Below are 22512 nucleotides of genomic sequence, written 5' to 3' on the forward strand. Positions count from 1 at the left end.
GCAATCTATCAGAATGAAACTGCTATCTTCAAGATGGCTTTTGTGACTTCTTTGTTAAAAAAAAAAAAGATGTGGTATTCAAGGGTACTGCCAGCTCCAAGGGTCCCACCTACTGCCTGAGCTGCTTCTGTTGGCATGTGGTGTAAGCAGGTGGCATTTAGGTAACTTCATATACCCAGTGTGGGGTTTTATGTTGGAAAAGTCTTTTTACAGAGTCTGGGGGCTTTCTGATCTTCAAAGAAAAATTATTACCTGTTACTATGGTTTTAAATATAAATATTTACACTCACTTGGAAATTTGGCTTTTATGGAAAACTGAATGGATTAAAACTGGTACTATTCTGGCAAACAAGTCTGGCTACAACCACTGACAGTACTACCTATTAGGCACATTAGTCATTTGTGTACACAGAAAGGTTGTTAAATAATCTTGTTTGGCTTTTTTCCCCTAAATCCACAGTACCCTCCATAAATACTTGTCTTTCTTACCTATTAAAATGTGCTGAGAGGTGGTGATATCAAACTTCCTGCTTAGGAAATTTTTCATTGGCAACAGGTTGACTTGCTGGACAGTGAAAAAGCTTTCCATACCTCAGCACAGTAGATTTGCCTTCTACCATCTAATGCATTGATGATGGCTTTAAGCAGTCAAAACTGGCTACAAATCACCCTTAAATCTCAGATGGTTGTTCTGTGGTGTGTTCTTCGTTAATCTGAAAGATGGAAGGTGGAAGTTGTAGCTGCTGTAACCTAATTTTAGATTCCTTCAACTCCTGCATTTTGGGGTGGTTTTTTGGGGTGTTTGTTGTTTGTTTTGAAAAGGTGAGGGCCTGAAATGAATGTATTGGTACCTCTTAACTCGGTCTTGACTGTGGTGCTGTTTTAATGGGTGTTTTAAGTGTGGGCCCTTATCTGTGGCTAAGCAATAGAAGTGGTATGAAAGTCTGCCAGCCACCTACAAAGTTACTTCATTATGCCAGAAACCTGACAGGTGTAGCCAGTGTGTTGCTCAGGGTAGAGTGTAATGCCAAAATAGGCTTTGTCCAGCATTTTTACATGTAATTAAAAAGCCAAGATTAAAGTAATACTAGGTGAATTTTTGATTGGTCCCCTTATGCTGAAGGACTTAAGCTTTAGAGAAGTTTGGTACTTCTAAAGCAGATTTGAGACCCATTCTACTGAGTGGTGATATAGATGACCTGTAAAGAATCACTGCCTTTCCTCCCTACTCAGAGGAAAATGGACTTTGGTTGAAATACTTGTACAGGCTTAAGAAGTTGCAAACCAGTTTCTTTTTAAGCCACTTAATTAATAACTATCACCCTTTGTTTCTTAAATTGTCTTCGGTGTTAATGATTTATCATAGCTGGATGAAGGATGGAAAGTGCCTACAAAGTTTTACAGCTAAGAGCTATAGTTAAGAAATTCAGTTATCCTACGTGAATATTTAAGATAACCAGAGTTCAGAGTAAAAATTTTACCTATTTCATGGAATTCCTGCTTATAAACAGGACTGAAGTTGCCATCTTTCTTGTTTAAAATTGCAAGCATTGCGTTAAGGTGGTCTGACTATGATTTTCCCTTCCAACTCAAATTATAAATACATTATTTTCACTTCAAGAGGTACTGAATAGTGGGGAATTCTGAGGGAGATATCTGTGCTTGCCATAATCTTTCTGAAATATCTGGTACTGGCTACTTACTGGAGAACAATTTGCTGTATTAGGTTAATCTGAGCCAGTGAGACTTAAGTTTGAATTTTAACAATGGTCTCATTCTTGCAAGCATTGGTAGTGACCCTTTTTAGGCATATAACTCCTGTGTAAAACATAAAAAAACTGTAACAGCTAACTTCAATAGTAAGAACTGCCAAAAGCAGATATTTGAAAGGTAACCAGCATAGTTTCTTCCCTAAAAAACAGTTAGAAGCATTTCTGAACCACTGGTAAAAGTAATTAGGACCAGTTGGCCCTACTTGACTTGTTTGATATATTCTAAATGAACAGTGAATGTAAGTATGACTGGAGAAAGCATGGTGCTTACTCCAAAGGCATGACACAGAAATATGAAGCACTAACATTAAAAAAAAAAAAATACATATGAACCATCTAGTTATTGTTTGAAGGAATTAAATAGTTTTCATTAATGCAATTAAAACATATCTGGCAGAAATGGGTTAGTATAATTTTTGAAACATTTTATCTGAAAGTTGGAGGGAGCTTGTGGAGAACAAATTTAAAGCTAAAGAGCATCAAGAACCCTGACTGTTAACCCAGTTGTTTTTTCTAAATCTATTCAGATGGAATGAGTTAACTTTGGTGTTTCTACATGTTTGTTACGGTTTATTCCTGTCAGTTTGGAAAACATCTTATGTGAAATCAGTCAGGAGTTTTAACTGTCACCCAAGTATTTTAGCTGCAGTTAAATTGTGCAGAGCTCTGAATCCCCTTCAGGCCTTTTAGAATAACTTGCAGTTTTCAGAATAAACTTCCTTTCATGGCTTCTAACACTCCCTGCCCCCAATTATCTGAAGCTGCTTAAGTGGAGTAAGTAATGCATCCTGGAATCTGATTGTACTAGGCATTAGTTTTCCCACAGGACAGGCGTGGGTATGCTTTGCTTTCAGAACAACTCTTGCCTCTGGCATTCCTGATTTGCTGTTGAACCTGTCTCCTTCCCAACATTAACGTGCTAAATGGGTGCATCTGTCTGGTTGCAGAGCTCCATGCTGTCAGAGCCAGGGCAGGACTTCCTCCCTGGAACCAGAGGTCAGTTGAAACAGTTCAGATTTCCAGTTGTGTGTCTCAGAACTCCTCTGGTGAAGTCATTAAATGAGCTGGTGAGCACATAAGACAAAGGTCTCCAGGTGTTGAGACATGGATCTGTTGATGATGGTAAGTGAACCCTGTCAGATGGTGAGGTCAGTGGCTCACCTCTGCCTCCCTGACATTTCTTTCTTCTATTGGATGGAGTGGCATGCCCCAGTAGAGCTTAAAGCTGTTCATTCCTTATTCAATGATGAGGTTCAACAGCTGACACCATCAGTACTACAGACTGCAGGCCGCCATACTCCTGTTGGACTAAGAGGAGGAAAGTGACTTTGAAGCAGCAACCTTGTGTAAGGAGTCTGGCACAGCTTTTGGAAACTATTCCTCTGTAATTTGGAAGTCTCAAAAGACAGCAAAGCAAGTTCTGCTGTTTAGTTTGCACATTGCAAGGCACAGGAACCACTTCTGGGGCTGCCAACATTTGCTTCTGCAAGGTCCTAGGAAAACAATCTGTTAAAGAGGTGTGTCTGGATCATGTGGATCTGCCTTTAGCACAGCAACCTGCAACTCCACACAATTATCTCTTCTCTAGCAAATCTATTTCACAATCAAGCCTGAAGTGGGATATAAGACTTTAGTCAGGACAAAGATGTGGAAAAAGTTTCCTATTGAGCCATGACTGAAGACAGTATTTTTCTTTTCTCCTTTCAACAGTCCCCCACACAGTGCACTGCCTCTGCCCCCTATCCATGCTTAAGTTAGCATCTGCTATGCTCTGGGACAGGATCATTCTTGTGGTTTAGCTATGTTGCTAGCCTCGGGAAAAGAGAGAGGAGAATGGCATGATGAACAATTTCTTGATCTTGTCACAACAGAAACAAGATGACTGGAGGCGAAACCTCGAGGCATGTCTGTTAGGAGGGGTGGTAGCTGCATATGCAGAACAAAATATTTGTCTCTATTGCGTGAAAAGGCTCGTTCCTTAAAGCAGTTCCCATTTTCTGTGTACAAAGGATCTCTTCTGTACAAAGGATCATTGTTTTTTTAGTGATATATTCTATAGCCTGAGCAGAATTTCCCACAAGGAGCAGTGTGGGTGCAACACTTGTGTGTGAGCAGGCAAATGGAGTTCAGCTGCCTACCCTTGCCCACCCCTTGCTGCACACAGAGCCCAGACAAGGTAAGCAAGCAGGATATGGACACTTGACTGATTTGGCTTTTTCTGCCTTTCACTTTAACTTCAGATTTTCTTGTGCATTCAAACCCTCCTGCACCTCACTTCCTCTTCCCTTATCACCTGTTAAGAATGATCACCTGTTAAGAATGATGTTTTGTGTTGGCACTCTTGACAAGACTGTAGTGCTATTAGTACTACTCGATAGCATTTCCTCCCTTATCTTGCCTTGCAAGTCCTACTTTGCTTTCTTGCTCCATACATACACAGAAATAATGCCATCATAAAAAGAAAGGAAAATTCTTAGGTGGATATGCCAGGGCTTGAGGACTCCACTTCTGCCTAAGCTCATCAGCTGCAGCTATCCTCAAGGACAGTAACAGGAATCTTCTCTGTATATCCATAAAGGAGAAGTAACTTTTCATTGGTTCACTCAGCCACTCAAGTGAATTGAGTGTATCATCATTATTATTATATTGTTGTAGTATTATGAGTAAAGACTGAGAGAAATGTGTTTGTGCAGCCTTGAGAAAATAAAGCTTAGGGAGAGAATTTATCACCGTGTTCCAGGGGTGATTACAAAGAAGATGGAGACTCCCTTTTATAAGAGTGATGTGGAAAAGAGGAGGGGTAAGGAGTGCAAGTTACTCCTGGGGTGCTTCCCACTGGGAATGAGGAAAACTATTCCACTGGCTGATTGTACTCATTGTGAAGAATCTCCCCAGTGTCACACACTTGTAGGATTCAGCTGGACAGGGTGCTGGGCCATCGTGTCTAGACTGCTTTTTGCCAAGAAAGGTTGAACGAGATGATCATTGAGGTTTCCTTCCAACATGGTATTGATTGAAAATGATGATCCTTCATCTTGGATTTCTGGGAATCATAGCTGAAGCTTCAAGCCTGATTTGCAATTAAAAGCAGGCACATCATCATCATCTGCTTTATATACAGGGACTTAATTTGTTAGTCCTATGAGTCAGAATTTGAGTCACTGAGGCTCCAGCTTTCCTAGGAGAGGGAGGGAATGTCATACCATGTTGAGCAAAAATCCCAGTGGTAAGAACAAGCTCCCATGGGTGTCAGTATTTTTTAAATGCAAGTCTGTGGTGGTAAGTTACATGTGATAGCCTTCAACATGTACCTTTGGGTAAAAAGGTGCAGCAGATTTCTTGTTAGCTGACAATTCTGAGAAGAATTTAAGATGTAAGGTACTGTTCTCTGTCAAGGTCAGCCCTAAAGTTAGATCTGGTTGTTCAGGGTATTTGTTTAAATGAATTCAAGTAGGAGATGAAATGATCTCCCTCTTACGTGTTTAAGTAAGTAGGGGAGGATGCTTACGGATTATATGTTGCTTACAAAAACTATTTTGTTGGGGTTCTTCCCTGAAGGACTGTAGGTTTCATAAAGCTGGCACTTTTCAGTGTTTTGTCTTAACTTGGATACTGTCTGATTTGCTGACACTGTAAGTTAGGAAGTTATGACCTTCCTTCCAATATGGAATTTCTTGTATTAAAAAAAAAAAAAAAAGCTCTTGGCTTGTTTTTTAAAACAGTAACATTTTTATTTCTCCAGAGGATACTGAAACACTGTAAAAAAGTTTTTGTTGTTGCAAATTTATCTGTTTAAGAAAAATAATTAAGAACCAGCTCGTTAACTACCTCTTAACTCAAATGTTTTCTAGGTTGAATCATAGTATAATAGCACCTCACCAATTTCCAGACTTTACTCTCTCCTAGGTAACGCTCCCAGCTTGCAATCTGTGGGCAGTTTATTTTGGTAAGGTGGAAGGAAGCTGTTAGCAGCTCTGAGAACCTGTGCTGGCACAATTATGTGTCACTGTACTCAGAAAATGTGTGCAGTAACATCCAGTGCAGCACGTTCCCAGCCTACTTTCACAGCTCTGTCCTCCCAGTGCTTCTCTCAGTGTCCTCGTTCTAGAAAACACAGCACTTTTCTCTGGTGGTTGAAAACAGCTATTTGAGCAGTGTAAACACTTGGAGGGGCTAGCTTGTGCCTCAGAGATTTCAGATTCAGGGCACCAAATGCATCAGAATGGTATTAGCTTCTTAGCATTAAAAGCATTCATTTTGAAAATAGAAATGGTTATAAGCAGGAAGCATGTATTGTATCTTTTATTCTGGAGACAGTTAAATTAAGGATGCTTTAGAGCAGTAGGTTGTGATGACCTTCTTTTCAGATGCAGTATGAAAAGTTGAGAGATGGATTAGTACAGCTTCTTTCCAACCTGTCTCTTGAAAACAGGCACAGGAACTGCAGAACTCTTCACCAGTGTAGAATGAGTCTCTGTTGGGAATTGTCCAAATGTATCACCTGCACAGTGACTGATGCAGTTCTTCATACATGATTTGATCCTAACAGTGCCAAGAGAATAGAAAAAATACCTCAGACAGTGGTAAAAAACTTACACAATATTTAAAAGTGACTTTGTGTATTATTCAAGCAAGTGAAACAAACCAGCTCTATGAGCTACTAGCTGCATTTTAAAACATTTACAGACAAAAAACCTAAATAAGGGAAACCCCTACTACCCTGGCTCATTAATGAGGTTCTCCAGGGAGAGTCACCAATGGTGTGTAGTTCACAGAGACCTTGGGCAGAGTTCTTACTCTCTATGTTACCATGCTGGGTTAGATGGCAGCTTCACTGAGAAGGTACTGCCCTCTTCACCAGGGAGCTACTGAATTGACACTTTCCTCTCCCCTCTAGTTCTGCACAATGAGCAGACATCATCTTTTGCTAATCTAACTTAACTGTTCCTTAACCCTTTGCACTGGTCACTCAAAATGACACTTCTGAGGAATAGAATGCTTCCACTGAAATAACTGGCTTCAGAAGGTGATGTCTGTCCACAGCTTTAAGGATTTTTTTTGTTTATCTAGAGTCAACCAATTGAACCAAATACATATGTGTATGGATAGAAGAGGTAAATGCACTAGATCAGTGAGATGTAGCTTTTTTAGCCTTTTATTTTTTTTTAAGTTTTCCAGTATTCATAGCAAGGGCTGTAGAGTTTTTGTCAGACTGAATTTGTCTAGCAGATAGGAAGTAGACTCTGGAAGTGGGAGATAAGTACCTTGCAGTGCAATAGATATTTCAAAATACCTAACTGAAAAGTCTTCAGATGAATATAATTGAAATATAGGACTCTCAGACATACGATATTTAAGCTGCCTTTGAGATGCAGAATAACATTTTTGGTTAACCAGAAGAAATATGTTCTAATACTTAACAGTGATTACTCCTGTCCTATGTTAGAGGAGATGTTTTACATTTTTGTGGCTGTTTGCTTAGTGATTAGCAAAGGGAAAACAACAACCAACATCATCTTTAAAGGTTCTTGGAGTCACAGATCACTTAAATTTTATGAAAGGTCACTGACTATCAAAATACAATAATAATAAAAGGAAAGAGTTAGCTAACTTCTCTCTGGCTAGCATTAAAAGTGAATACATTGCTGTATTCTGGCTGCAGTACACTCTTGGCAACACAGGGAGACCTATATACAAGCTCTGCAATAATAACAAGTCCTATACATTAACTTCAAAATTACAGTAATTAAGGTGACTGAATAGCTTTCCTTTCATTCATTAAAAGGAACGGGACATAAGGAAATGTTTACAACAGACTTCCTTGACAAATCCAAATAATGAAAGAGTAATAAAAAGTAACTAAGATAATAAAGTGTGTTTTATGTCCCATGTCAAATTTACATCTCTTGCACATCAACAGAAAGGGCTGAGAATCTTTGTGTGTCATTGTCATGGGGAAGGAAAGATTGTGGCAGGATGTGGTGCACTCTAAAGGCCTTGACTTCTAACTGAAAATTCAGCAGCCATAAGAGCTTAGGGCCAGGTTAACAATCAATCTGGGAATGTCAGTGAAGTCCAAGGCACCACACTAAAAGACAATCTTGGTATCTTGGTAAGCCACCTACATGCAGTGCATCATCTACAGCTGAAAAGGGAGGCTTTAATTCCTGACCTTAACACAAACATCAGGTTTGTTAATGCAGAAACAGGTAATGTCAGTTTGAAATACATCTAAGTATGCTGCAACCTTAACCATTCCCACCAGTCTCCAGCATCACAAGAGTGTCCTTCCCAAGGGAGTCATGAGCTTTACATACTCGAATATTATCTTACCTTTTTGGATACTGAAGACTTCACTTTCCTAAAAGCTTCTTCAAAGTGTTTATGAGAAATCTTGATTCCTCCTTAAAGAACAGAGCATAATAAATTACTAAAATTGCAGACAAGTGGCAATCAAGTGACTGTTGTATGTATTTCAAGGCAGCGTTCAGGAAACCTAACTAACTAAATTCCCTTAACCTTTCTGGAAGTGAATCCCTCAAAGCCTGTTGTTTCCAGTTTGGGGCTTTTTTTTTTTTTTTTTTTTTTTTTTTAACATAAATTTAATATTAAGCTTCCCTGTTATTTAAGGAGTATCTAGAAAACATTTTGCTATCATTCCAATTCTACTCAATTTCTAAATAATTGGCTTCATATCATTGCCTTCTCTGATGTTAGACAGAAGTGATGAAAGCTTTCACTGTTACAACTCCCTGTGTTTAAGTTTATGCAAATTGCCATTTTGACCTTAATGCAGCTATCCACAGTAATTATTCCTAATAATAACCTTTTGAACAGGTTTTCTTAGTATGTTAAAACATAAGCATACCTCAAATAAGTAATGGATTTCTCTGCTCTCACAAGGCAGTACCTTGTTTAATCTTGACTTAAGAATCCCAAGATGCTACTACTAGAAAGATTCATTACAAGCAAACACTGTGCACAGGTATCAGATATGACAGAAATACAAACTGTAGTCTTGTTTGGTGCATTTTTAAAATGTCTTTCATTAGGATGACTATTGCTTTTACTTCCACTTTTGCCACGTGAAAAGGGATGTGCCACCATGAAAAAACTGTTAATAGATTTTGAGCCCGAGTTGAACAAAAATCTTCTGCTGATATAGTAAAAGACTAAATAGCAAATGGAAGGTACTAAATTAAAAATGAAATATACCTTGTCATAGGTATAAAGCAGAAGAGCAAATAGCCTATAGCTATTATTACCTGTGTTAAAAGTAAAGATGAAGGTTGTGGTTCACTGAACTAAACATAAAACCTCACTGCTCTGTCATCTCACTTCTCTGGCGCTCATATTCAACATTCCTATTACCAGATAAAGTTACACCCAGAAAAATTGAAGATGCAAGTTTAAAATGTTAGGAATTTAACCTGTTTCCCCAAGGAAATGCTATTTACAGTAAGGAAAAGGTTCCATTTGGGACTTTCTGAGAAGTCAGATTACTTTAAAACTCCATAAAACAATAAAATGAACCTACAAGAATTCAGTTTTGCTTTCACTTTTGTTTTTAAGCATGTAACTTTTTAATCAAACTGTGACAATGCTATAGGGAGGGAGAAAATCTCCTGCTGGGTAGTTTACCTCTCATTGCAAGTAAGTTAGGCTACTTCATGCTTATTATGTGATAAAAGCTTGCCCAGAGCTTGATCATGTAGAAAATGGAGCTGTCAGTAATCCAGACCTTGGCTACTTGCATTAACACACTTTGCCTTGATTTCTGATGACAAAACCATTTAGTCTGAATAAGTAGGTACAAATATTTTATTGTTTAAAACCATTTATATTGATAAAACGGAATAATGAAGTATATCAACAGGTACAATCTTTAAAAAAAAAGACCAAGTACTTGAAACACTAACTATGAAATTGATGTTTTCCTATTTACATAGATGAGTGAGGGATAGGTGGTTCCTATGAAACAAGGACAATTTGCTTTTCAAATTCAACTGCAAAGATGCAAAACTTCATTCTCACTTGTTAAACCACAGTTGCTCTTACCTGCTCTAACAAAAGCTCTCCCAGATTCTCATAGCCTTACAGACTATGCAGGTGATGTGGGGCCACTGGCTGTCTTTTATAAAAACATCCCAAAAGGGTCATTGTTTAGAAGGTCTGTATTTGTCACTGCAGCTGAAATAGGTAAGAATCTCTCCTATTATGATATTTCTCATACCCTATACATTCTCTGCAACTAGATCTATTTGAAATAAATATACAAGATCAAGCCAAAGAGGTGAGTTAAGATGTTAATGGGAAGAAAGTCCCCAGGAGCACATGGTATTCACCCAAAGTTTCTGAGGAACTGCTGCAGTAGGGTGGGTCCCACTCTGGCAGTGGTGCTGAAACCACTTTTATGCAGCATCTTCAGTGGTTTGGAAAAGGGAGGCAGAAGTGAAACTCCAAGTTTGCAAATGATAGTGAACCCTTCTGGGCAGTCAGATGCTGGGCCAATGATGAGGAAATCCAGGAGGACCTCATAAAAGTGGAAATCTGCCAATTGTTTGGAATTTCCCCTACAAACTTCTGTATCTGGCAATTCTCAGACCATAGTCACTAACATGATCAGCTTGCCTAGGCCTGTTCAAGTTGGCAGTAGAATTTCTGAATTGTTCTACAAAATATCACAAAAAGGGTACCTTTCCATTTCACTTTCTAAAATTACCTTCAAGCAAACTACTGCTGAGTGTTAAAAATACCACACCCCTGAATTTATTCCAGAGGAAAATACTAGGTCTAACAAGAAGTTGCAACAGTTTCTCCAGAATAGAAAGGAGCAGCCCTGATTCCAAAGCACTGACTGAGAAGGACACTCAGCACCCATCTACAGCCAAGCAGAGCGTGGGAGGGAGGCAGCTGAGCGTGTCCTGTTGTAACACTGAAGGAAGAAAATCCCCAGTCTTATGTTGAAGATAAAAATGAACAGGGTTTCAAATCAGAAACCACCTTACATGTTTTCATATCAATCAGGGCTGACGTCTTGGAAATCCAAGGACAGTCCAAGCAAGCAGCTGCTATAAACATGCAAATCAAGCCATACATATATTAGGGAGTTGTTGCTGGCTGCCTACACATCCATACAGTCAGTGCTTAGGCTGCAATCCTAACTGTGAAGGCTGAATTTAAGTGATGAACAGCTTTGAATAAAGTCTGCTCTATTCTGAACAATTATAAAAAAGAACTGATAAACTCAGAAATTTCCATCTCAAATCAAGAGTTTTCTCCAGCTACAGCAAGCAAAATGGGTAAGCAAGTCATATAACAGTGAAGGTTTTTATAGCTCAGGGTGTTTTCCCCCTCTAGTTGAACATGCTTGTTGCCTCAGAACAAGGAATACAAACATTGCTCTATTAACCTACTGGTTGCTAAAAACCAGGCAAGACTGGATAGGTATTAGATCAAAAAGAATCACTCAAAGCCATTAAAATTCCAGTGTTGTTCTTAGAAATCAGGGGCATAATGAAAGCCTATGACATTTTCCAAGGACATAATCTGAAAAGTCACAATTCCATCTTAGCTTTGCATTTTTATTTAAGGGTAAAATAAGAAACAAAATTACTGGGAAAAAATCTAGACAGACAGGCATGTTATATAAGAGTTTCAATCTATAATTTAAATAATGCCAGGAAAACACAACTTACACCAGAAGTTCAGACAGATAATGAAAGGGCAGAGATTGTACTTGAATCAATTTATAACTCCCTGTTAAAGTCCTAGCAAGAGGCACTGATGAGCTAAGCACCAAAGATCCAAAGTGGCACTCAGATTTTCCCAGCTCCATCAGTGCTGGATGTACATGCTCAGTTACACAACACAGCTGGGTGCCAAAGGTAGGTAACCAGGGAATGTGCAGTTTACAACCCTCCTCCAAACACGTCAGCACAATTAGTCTTTGGTAGTGATAGGGAAAATTGGCAAAGGGGTATTTAGTCTAGAAAATAATCAGCTTACATAACCATTTAACAGAATCTTTTCTTTAGGGTTGCAAGCTTCAATTCCTTAAAAATAAAAATTATGCTGACTTTCCAGCATAACCATTTTTCCTGTACCCTCCCCTACCTCCCCTTATGTGACTGACTTTTGTTTGGCTCAGAAGTCAATCAATCAATGATGTACAGCTTGCACAGTTTCATGCTTGTCTTGAACTACTTCAAACACGTTACATTCCATTTATCTTGTCACTGTTCAGTTAAGATTTTCTTTTTAAAGCTTTCTTACCTTTCTTGCTTTGAGTATTCTGCAGGGCCATTTCCTGTCTCAAGGCACAAAGGGAAGCCTCACGCACAAGAGCAGAAAGGTCTGCCCCTCTAGAGATACAAACAACAGATTATTTGGAGAAAAATTTCTTTTGTCTTTTGCTGATGGCAGATAGAAAGGCAAGACACTAAAAATGACATTAAAAATTGGTTGTGCTGTCACAAAGTTTCATCTTAAGAACATTGGAAAGAGGCCTGACAACTACCCAGTCTGCACGCTGCATTACAGAGTGATGCCCTTCAGATTTTAGTCACAGATTAAGATCAAATGAATTAAAAGCAAGGGAAGAGGCAAAAACCCCATCTTTGAAAACGCCAAAGAGTTGATAAATAATTTGCCACTTGGTTGGAACATAGCTTCTTTTTTTTATAAATCTTATGAAAGAATCAAATGAAGTCCCTCATCATTACAAAAAGGAGTTGCTCAAAGCTGCATGAACAGTAAAGTTAACATGCTTAAAATAACAGCATCTACAAAACATGGTCAGATCAGTTTAAGTACTTGTTTCCAGTTTCCTGCAACTGGAACAGCTGGAAGTTTTCACAAACCTTTCAGCTGGTGAAAGTCATTGAACCAAAAAAAATTTTCAAAATTAACTCCCCATGCTTCATTTGGGGGTACTAGGCATAAAGTATTTAAAAAGCAAAAATTAAACTGAACCAGCTAAAAGAAAAACCCCAAAAAAACCCAAAAGCAAAGAAATCAAAACCGACAACAAAAACCCAAACGCGCACACACAAAAAACCCCCAAACTCAAAATACAGATAAACTCAAGCATCAAAAAAAGCACAACCAAACAACAAAACCCCAAACAAAAAAACCACAAAAACTCCACAACAAAAAACCAAACCAAAACCCCCACACACTGAAAAAAAAAAAACATTGGACCATAAAACAATGAAAGGTGTAGGAAGAAAAAGTACTCGTCTTTCCCAGGTAATATTGTGGCAAGCAGCCTGTCGTAAACTTTATCTTCTGTGAACTCCAAAAAACATTGAATATTACTAACTTACTGAATAGCTTAAAGCTTTTTAAGTTTTATGGACCATAACTGCAAATAATTCTGACAGATATGGCCATCAAGCTTTCCCTAAAGCCACACCTTGCTATTCCCAAAGCACAAGTTGAAATGGGCCCTCATTACTTTGTCAAACAGATTGCTCTCAACTCTGTGACAGAACAAATTAGTTATGGCTGTTTAACCAATTTGCTTTTATCATCATTATCAGCCCACAACTTAAAGAGGGCTCTTTTGTCCTCAGATGATGCAAGAATTATAAAATAAAAGCAAGGGAAACCAAGATGCCCCTACTGTTCTGTATTTACAACATGAAGAGAACTTTTCCAGATGAAGAAGACTTCAGCATCCATATATTCCTACCAACTTCTTGGAAAAAAGCACAAGTGAAAGCAAGAAAAATAGCCTGAGGGCAAAGGTTTGTAAAGTTGAGAAACCCTCTTAATAATACCAACAAAACACACCCGATCATGCATTAGAAGACTGCTGGCACAGCACATTAAAAAGCAAAGTCAAAAGTAGAAGGTACTCACGTGTAACATTCACAATGCTGACTGTAAGCAATTTCCTCCAGGCTTATATCACTGTCTAGTGGAGGTCGGGTGCCATCCTAAAGGGGTTGAGGTAAGAAAAAAGAGAAGGTAAGAAAACTTTTTTTTCTACATATGCCATCCCTGAATAGATTAATTATCTTTAATCAGGAATCATATAGGGGTCTGACAAATTTCATGCAATATCCACAAATACTAATATTTTTAATGTCAAACTGACAAGAAGGATAATCAGCCTTAAAACTATTTAATTATAAAATGTTAAGTATTGTTAAATTTTTACTTGCTACCCACAGATTAGATTTTCTCTAAGGAAACGATGGCCAGCCTGCCACAGGGCATTGTGGCACCAGCACTATTCCATATGTGGAATAAGAATAATAGCTGGTTGCTTCAGCAGCTTTGTTTAGCTGCAGTTCCTCTAGTTTTACTGTGTGTTGAAATCAAACAGCTAAGCAATAGGCATGTCAGTTTACTCTTGTCACCTTTAAGACTAAATTAATTATATATCTTTTATATTCTGGATATGAATTTTCAAACTTAGAAGTTTTCCATCTGGATTTCATAGAGGTTTACATATACTGTAGATTTTTGGACACTACTTTTCCACATTATTATTCCTTCCTCCACAAAGATCCCAGAAGTGGTTTCTTTTGTTATTATTTTTGCATCTCCAACAGCAAAAAATACTAAACTGCATTATAAATGGTATTTGAAACTAGCCAACAAAACTTCCAAACACTGTTAAGCTTGGAGATCCTCCCTGTTATCCTTAGACAACAGAAAAGTAGTATCATGATAGTGCAGAGATTCAAGATGTCTCTTGTATCAAACAGTATCTGAGTTTTGACAGGAAAGAACACTTTTTTGATACAATAATGAATTTCTGCCAGAAACTAATTTGACAGAAATGAACAAATTCACATAATTATTTTCTGACTTCTTCAGAGGAACTAATATACTGCATATCTACAATATATTCAAGAGAAAAAATAAAATATATAGTAGCTGGCAAGTTAAAACACTTCAATACTTAACAGGCAGTAGAACAGTCAAGGACTAGGCAGAGTAAGGAAACAATCTTGAATGAATGTTTAAATGTTAGAAAGGGAAAAAAGCCACAGTAACATAACAAGTAACAAAAAAATAAAGGAGCAGCCTCATTTGAAAACATCCTGAGAGACTTTAACCTGGAAACAAGGAAGCTTCATACTGTTTCATATGGGATATTTTAGTAATTCTTATAGGAAATTGCAAGCCAGAGAGATGCCTTCTCCACTACTACAAAATTTGAGGAGCAAATACACCGGGCAGTTTTTGCTCTGCCTGCTCTGGTGCCAAGCTCTGTGCAGCAGAGGAGCTTGATGCAGCTTGCAGGAATGTCAGTCCAGTAGTAACAGAAACATGTGAAGACAGGATTCTCTTGCATAATGTGCATAATTGGGAATGACTGATTTGTACAAGTTAACTGAAATAAAAGTCTTTCACAACAAAGTTTCAGCCTACATTTAGGCTGTCTTCCTGACAACCTATTCCTCCCCCAAGTCCCTTTTCTACCCCTCATGCTGCCTTTCTAAGCATCCATGTTTTCATTCAGCAGTGATTCTGTTTCCACATGCTGTGTGTGTATTCCTTGGAGATTTCTGGGAATGCATGCCATCATCCAGAAGCCACTCACATCTGCACCAAACATTTTGTTTTCTCTAGCCTTGAGCAGAGGTGTTCTCAAATTTTTCAAATTTCCTTACCTAGAATGCATGGGTGAAATCTGACAAAAATTAAAGTATTTCAATTAATTTAACACATTTTCCCCTCGTCTTACTCCATGTTCTTCTTTCAGGTAACTCCTACACATCTTTAAAGATTTAACTCCTCATTCACCACAAGGATTTGTAATCAAAATAGTCAGACTAGTGTGAATTAAGCATGCATGAAAGCATCTTGCATTCCAAAATGCATGATAAGCAACATGATAACCAGTGGCAGGATCCACAGAAACCAAGCTGATAAACACTGTGCAATGTATTCCTTCTGTCACAAGAAGGCCCATAAGCAGATCAGGCCACATCAAATATGATTTCTCAGCAGAAGACAAAAATACTCTGGCAATGGGATAATAACAGGGTTACCACATCCCATAGCCACGCCTCTTGATGTTATCTCAACAGGAAGATAGGACTGTAGGCACAAAGATTCCCAGGAGAAGGGAGCAAAGACACTTTTCAGCAACCTCACCCCAGATTTATGGCAGTAAACCCAATTCTGAACTTGATTCTTGACGGGAAACTGAAAACAGCTCTCCCTAACAACCAGCTGGTCACTGCCAAACAAGAGGAAGTCAAAAGATGAAGTGAGAACTCAATTCTCACTTATTCCCAGTGCTTCCCAGGAGTGATCCTGCCCCTGCCAGGTGGGTTTGTGTATCTTGGTGACTACATGTAGCTGTGAGAGTGTGAGCAAGGGAAGCCTGTGAGAGTGAGCGAAATCAGCTCTGTTTAATACCACCTTTTCCTCCAGTGAAGGGAGCAAAGCACCAAGCTCTGCTGCACTATTCTCCTACACCCCTGATTACCTTTGAAAATAAATTTGGTAAAACAAACATCATGATTCCTTACAGTGTGTTTGAAAAATGATCCAAGGATGTTACACTCAATTTCTCTCAACATCTCATGGAAAGCAATCATCTTTAAGAACAGGGTTATAAAAATAATTAACTGAAGTATTTCTGTAAAACTTAAAAACAACAAACTGGTCTAGTGCAAATAGCAAATGGAGGAACACAATGTATTTTCATCCATGAAGTAATGCAGAGAACAAATGAAGGAAAGTCTAAAATCCTGAATTTGTAATGAGAATTCACTCTCTGAACATCCATTTTGGCATGAAAGAACAGGCTTGAACAAGTTCTCACTTTCTGAATTCTGAATCAACTATGGCCTATACACCACAACTTTAAGGTTACACAAGTGTGGATTATCTTTTATTACAAATACACTAAGTAATTTTTGCCACACTTCTCATAATGCTATCTTTCCTCTATAGTAAAGATTTTGTCTCCTTTGCAGCAAAAAACCCCGATCTGATAGAACACCTGCTCTTAACACTCAGTGTTGATCTACTGGAAAAAAGCAGAAAATATCCAAGTAATTCATAGTGCTCTGTATGTTCATTTTTAAGGCCTTGTCTGCTGCTGTGCCATACTTGGAGAAATACTCACACAGAATTCTATAGTCCAAGTCTCTGAGTGGCAGATTGTGCTGATAACTGTGGGGAGGACCCATGAAAGCACAGATTTCACATTTTCACATTTACTTTAACCTACAACCTCTATCATCACAAGCTTCCTTTAATCCTAAAGCCAATTACTGTTAAGCAAATACAGATGGAGCTTGTGAATCATTCTGGTGAATGTCTGGAACCTCCCAAAAAAAGCTTACAAAACACTTCTAGGCCCATTACTCACACAGATAGGAATCTTCTAATTAAATCTGTTCAAACTATGACTATAAAGGCAGCAACTTTTGTGTTTAACAGGTTTGCTTTAATCAAGATTCATCAGCCCCTTGCAATCTCAGAGCAAATTTAACAGCAGATGGGCTGAGGGATTATTTTTATGACCTCATGGAATACGTGAAAGTATTTAATGAGACAGGATCCTGCAATTCTTTGTAACATGTAATTTGTCTTACATCATTCCACCAAGCTTCAAGATTAAGGATATATTTCCAAATACTCACTTTGGTGATGGTCTTTAAAATAGCAAGTCGATCTTCAGGGGGTGGCAAACCCACATAGAGGGTTTTATCCAGCCTACCAGGACGCAGGATAGCTGGGTCAATTATATCTTAGGGAGAGGAAAAATAGAAAAGAATTAACACAGAAATGAGATGCACCCTTAGGAAGGTCTCCACATGAGAAGGAATATATGCATATTTGTACCAAGACTCCAAGAAGCATTTGTGCCGTGACTTGAAGCTCTGAGCATTAAAGTAGCTGATTGAAAAAGTTTCATTTTTGTGAATTTTGTCTCTACCACCCAGGACAGTTCAGCCACATCTGCTCAATTATGGCTCATAAATACCAGTTTCATTTCTTCACAGATGAAGACAACTACGTATCTGGCAATACAAAATTAGAACATTTTTGCTGAGGAATTCCACATCAATTATTAGCAGTTTGTTCTATTGGGAGGAACTCTACCCAAAGGGACAGTGATAAGTCAAGCATAACAAGTACACAGGGCCAATCACACCACCCATATGCAAACTTAATTTTATTGGTCATTTGCATTTCTACTACATAATAGTAATCTGAATGGTAAAACGGGAAACCCATGAAAATACTAAAGATAGCTGCAAAGTACAGAATTTGTTTCCCAGGAATAACTACAGACTCCAAATTTATTATGTGTGGAGAAGTAAGAAAGCAAAAATTATCACAAATGTTTCTAGAAAAATCATTCAAAGCTTAAGTGTAACAGAAATGTGTAGCAGCCTTTTAGAACCACAGGCTTCACTACTGAATGTACACAAAATAAGTCAGGATATAAATACTCTTGGTATAACAAGAGATACAGACAGGGCATGTAACTTGGAAAAGGCCTCAATTTCTGTCTGTGTTTCAGCACAAACTGTCTGCATGGTATTTCTCAATGCTTCTTGATGCCCCATTTCCCCATCTACCAAAAACCAATAAAGGTATTAACTGCTCTATTTCACTAAGGAATTCTATTGACTTGCCATCCCTGGAGGTACTAAAAAGATGTGTAGATGGGGCACTTGGGGACATGGTTTAGTGGACTTGGCAGTGCTGAGTTAACAGGTGGACTCCATGATCTTTGAGGTCTTTTCCAACCTAAATGATTCTATGGCTCTATGATATCCTACATGCCACAGCAACGTGAGCAGCAAAGTCACAAAAGCACTCACAGAAGATAGAAAGAAATCTATACTTTTACTGTAACAGACTGTTTTCAAGTATATAAATTCTATGGATGTGTGAGGTAACTGCTGCAAGAACCTTTCCCAGAAGTGGCAGTTGACAGTTCCATCTAAGTCTAAAGCTGGAAATGATCAAGGCTTCCCAATGAGGCTGCTGACAGCCTGCATTGGCTCTGCCCTGCTGACAAAAGGGAGCTAACAGACAAACTGCAGCTGTGTACATTAAAGTGAAATGTGGGAACAGTGAAGCTGCTCATCTTTACTGTATAGATGTTTTAAAGAAAACAGACACCACCCACGCCCTAAAACAGTAGCAGGGAAGTAAAGCTATCCCTTTTTTGCAAATGAAAAAAGTTTGCTCAATTCTGTCAAGACTTGAACTACCTGATCCTACCACAATATGGTCTTGATCCACTTCTTAAAGATACTCATCGTTTTGTTCCAGTTGCTCTCCCACTTATGCTTAAAGAACAACTCCATTATCTTTTTCTTGGACAAAAGCATTTTTTTCCCCTAAGATACAGCAGTCATGGGCAGAAGCATTTATGGAAGCAAAAATCAGCTACTGCGACTGTGATGAGAATGGTGAGGGGGAAAACAGAAGTAATAACTGGTTGTATTAATTTAATCCAGGCCAGATGAAACAAGGATTAAACAGAATCCCTGTCACGGCAGGCACAGACAAAAACATGTTCCTTATACATCTGTGCATCGTTCCAGATGACACTTTGCCTTGCTTTTGACACAAGTGCACTTTCCTGTTCCTGTGTTTCTTGTCACATTATTAATAGGAGATGACAAAGTTCACTCAAAGGATCAATTATAAACACCAAAACAAATCCTCTCAATAGGGACTGCATTACAACACCAGGCACTTGCTGATTTCTTCATTCTAACATTCCAAAAATAAAATATTAAATAATATTTTAAAATACTAAGCTTGCTATGGAAAATACTGTTTCCATTTTGCGTGCTGAGAACATAGTACTTGCTATTTGTCCAACAATGTGAAGTCAGTGATGTGGTCTGAAGTTGCATTCATCTTTTTGTATGGAAATGATCACACTGCCTGCATTCAAAGAGTTACCACAACTGACAGAACTTGATAAGCTGCAGTAATGGTGGTTTACAGCAACAAGACCACACCAAAGTTTAAAACACAGATCTACACTCCCCATCTCCTTATGAATCAACTAATTTCATTCTTCTGGTTCAGACCTGGGCCTGAAGTTCTTCAAAACTCAAGTCACATAACGCAGAAAATTAGTATTTACTCATTGGGCAAACTCACTCATTAGATGCACTTCATATCCATTTAAAAAAACTGAATAATGTTCCCCTTTAAGGAATTTCAAAACATTCCACCCTGATAAATCATAACACTCTCTCCATATCTATTACCTTAAAGGTTACCTAAAGAGAATCAACTCATTTTAGATACATTTAACATTTTAATGAAATTAAGGTAGTTATCGCAGATACCCCTTTCAAAGCCTATTATTATCCCTTAAGTTGGAAAGGAAGTGAAGCATGGAAATGTGATAAAACACAGCACTCCTTTTCCAAGCAGTTGTCTCACAGAGAGAATATACTCCTATTAGGAGAAATGTCTAGTTAATAATTTTCTGCCTTTCTGAGGTGGTCAGTGGTGTTGACTGTCATTAGAAGACAGCAGTATCATCTCCCAAATAATTTGACAAAATTACATAAGAAGATATTTAGAGTACATCTATTCCTTGCTTTGTTTTTAATAGTTAAAACAGGCACTAACCTCTAGAGAATTATGTCACATTTCAGTCTGCTACACTGCTCTTCAAACTATTGCAAAATTTGACAGAATCATTACATTCTATTGAAAGTATCTGTGCATGATTCCCTATACAGGGACATTCTGTTTTTCTAAATAGAATCTGTTAGTCCCACATTCATTTCTAGTTGATTATTCATTTCTTATCTCAACTGTACAGGAGCCAACCACATTTAGAGAAGTTCAGTGCATACCAGCAGTGACAGCTGTTGTGTGAGTCCATCAAACTTCTCTTATACTCTCACTACAGCTTTCAAAAATATATTTGAAGTACACAAGATCTAGGCCCTCCCATTTGTGATGTTCTGAAATGCAGGCTCAGAAGCCCTAAAAGGATTTCTGAGACTCCAGGTGAACGCTGCAGTTAACAACTGAAGTTATTGTGAAAGATACACAACACTCAAGGGCTGCTGAAATGCACAAATATAATTTGTGTCAATTAGAACTATTATGAAAGAAATTGTTCCATGCCTCACGTATTAAGTGTTTTTCTTAGATGTTATCTTGCCTTTAATTCAGCAACATGTATAAACAGGTAAAAACATAAACGATGCCCAAACCCAAACTGTAACTATTGTTAAAGACTGGTGATTATTTTTTTTATTGTGTTTCAAAACATGTGGTTCATGTGAATAGCTCTAAAAAAATTAAAATAAACTTGCTATCAAAAAATAGAACTCACTGAAACTAGGATCGTGCTCAAAGGTAACAGTAGAAGGGGAATTGTGCAAGAATTAATTTCAGAAAGCTAGAGAGAGAGGCCATGAATAAAAGCAAGACATCATCACAATTTATGTCAAGTTTAAAATCTTGGCTGTTTCCTCATGTTACATACATAGTTAGTTCCCTAGATCCCAGGGGAAATGCTGCTGATGCCTTGGTAGCATTTCTCTAAGGAGTTTATAAATGCTCAAAGCCTAGGGAAGTAACAGAAGAGCAGAAAGCACCAGTATCCCATCCCAAAATTCAAACTGGTAACTAGGAAATTGTGGGAAATTATAGATTTTATTTAACAGTAGTGTTTGGCAGTTGTGTAGTATTTAGTCTTGGATTTGGGGAAGGAAGTGGACTGGAAAAGAATATAATTATTCTGACCCATTAAAGGTCTAACAAGACATGACATTTCTGCCTCTATTTCCACCCCCCCCCTCTCTCTAACGATATTGAGTACTTTAAAAGTTTAATCATCTTCAGACAAAGTCTGACATTGATTCTGCATTTAGGTGGAAAGAGATTGAGTTTGGAATACAGCATCCCTGCTAATTTAGAAGGAGTCAAGAAATATCTACAGGGGACTTTCAAAGTCACTGAGTAAGTGCAAAAACCACGCATATATCCTGCTTTTTAGGGCACATCAAAGGCTTATTTCAACCCTGCCAGAATAAGAATTACCACTTGCAGATTGTATTTGATAAACAAAGGAACCAATCTATTGTGCCTGTCCTTTTGGCAAAATGGGAATTAAAACCTTCCAAGTGTTTAAAGGCCATATAAAAGAGAACTTGGCAGTCTTCAGCCATGGGGTATAAACTACCACCATTTCACAGTAACACCTTGTCCTGGGTGCCAGCACCTCACTGGAACAACTGTGCCAGGAACATACCTTGATGCCAACAGTGGTTGAGCCATTGCTAGCCTAACTGCAACTACTCCTAAATAATAACAATAATAATAATAATAATAATAACAGCAATAACAGTAACAACAACAACAACAGTAATAATAACTTATGAGAGAAGACTTTTCCTATTGCATAATGATTTCAGACTACAATGCTGACAACAAGCACTGACAGTCATGAACAGCACCAGCAACCAACTATCAAAGCTACCATGCATGCAGTCACTCTAAAAAAAGAAGCATCTTGAAAAGCCATTTTCTCTCCCAATAAATACTACTAACATGGGTTAAAAACCATGGGATCTCACACTTGACAGTACTAGCCCAGTGGAAGACTGCAGGCAGTTCTGCTAGGACACATATATTATTCAGATTTACATTACACAACCCCCCACCCCAGCAGCACCCTCTATTCACCACGACAAAGACAGAAAAATCTTTCTTACAAAGATTAAAGACCTTCTCAGGCACCACAGCTTTAACTGTTTGT

At 38.2% G+C, this 22512-nt stretch overlaps 1 protein-coding gene across 1 annotated transcript in view; it reads right to left on the reverse strand.

Moving 5' to 3' along the window:
* Positions 1–59: 59 nt before the first annotated feature.
* The window catches only part of NVL (nuclear VCP like), a 44967-nt gene continuing 22514 nt past the window's right edge, over positions 60–22512 (reverse strand). Inside the window, exons 19-23 of the mRNA XM_069009253.1 lie at positions 17393–17499; positions 13638–13714; positions 12048–12136; positions 8106–8176; positions 60–6314 (exon numbers count right to left, since the gene is read on the reverse strand). Of these exons, the coding sequence (XP_068865354.1) occupies positions 6270–6314; positions 8106–8176; positions 12048–12136; positions 13638–13714; positions 17393–17499 (389 nt within the window). The 3' untranslated portion in view covers positions 60–6269. The remainder of the gene's footprint in view (positions 6315–8105; positions 8177–12047; positions 12137–13637; positions 13715–17392; positions 17500–22512) is intronic.

Source organism: Aphelocoma coerulescens, chromosome 3 (genome assembly GCF_041296385.1).
Source record: "Aphelocoma coerulescens isolate FSJ_1873_10779 chromosome 3, UR_Acoe_1.0, whole genome shotgun sequence".
Classification (NCBI taxonomy): domain Eukaryota; kingdom Metazoa; phylum Chordata; class Aves; order Passeriformes; family Corvidae; genus Aphelocoma; species Aphelocoma coerulescens.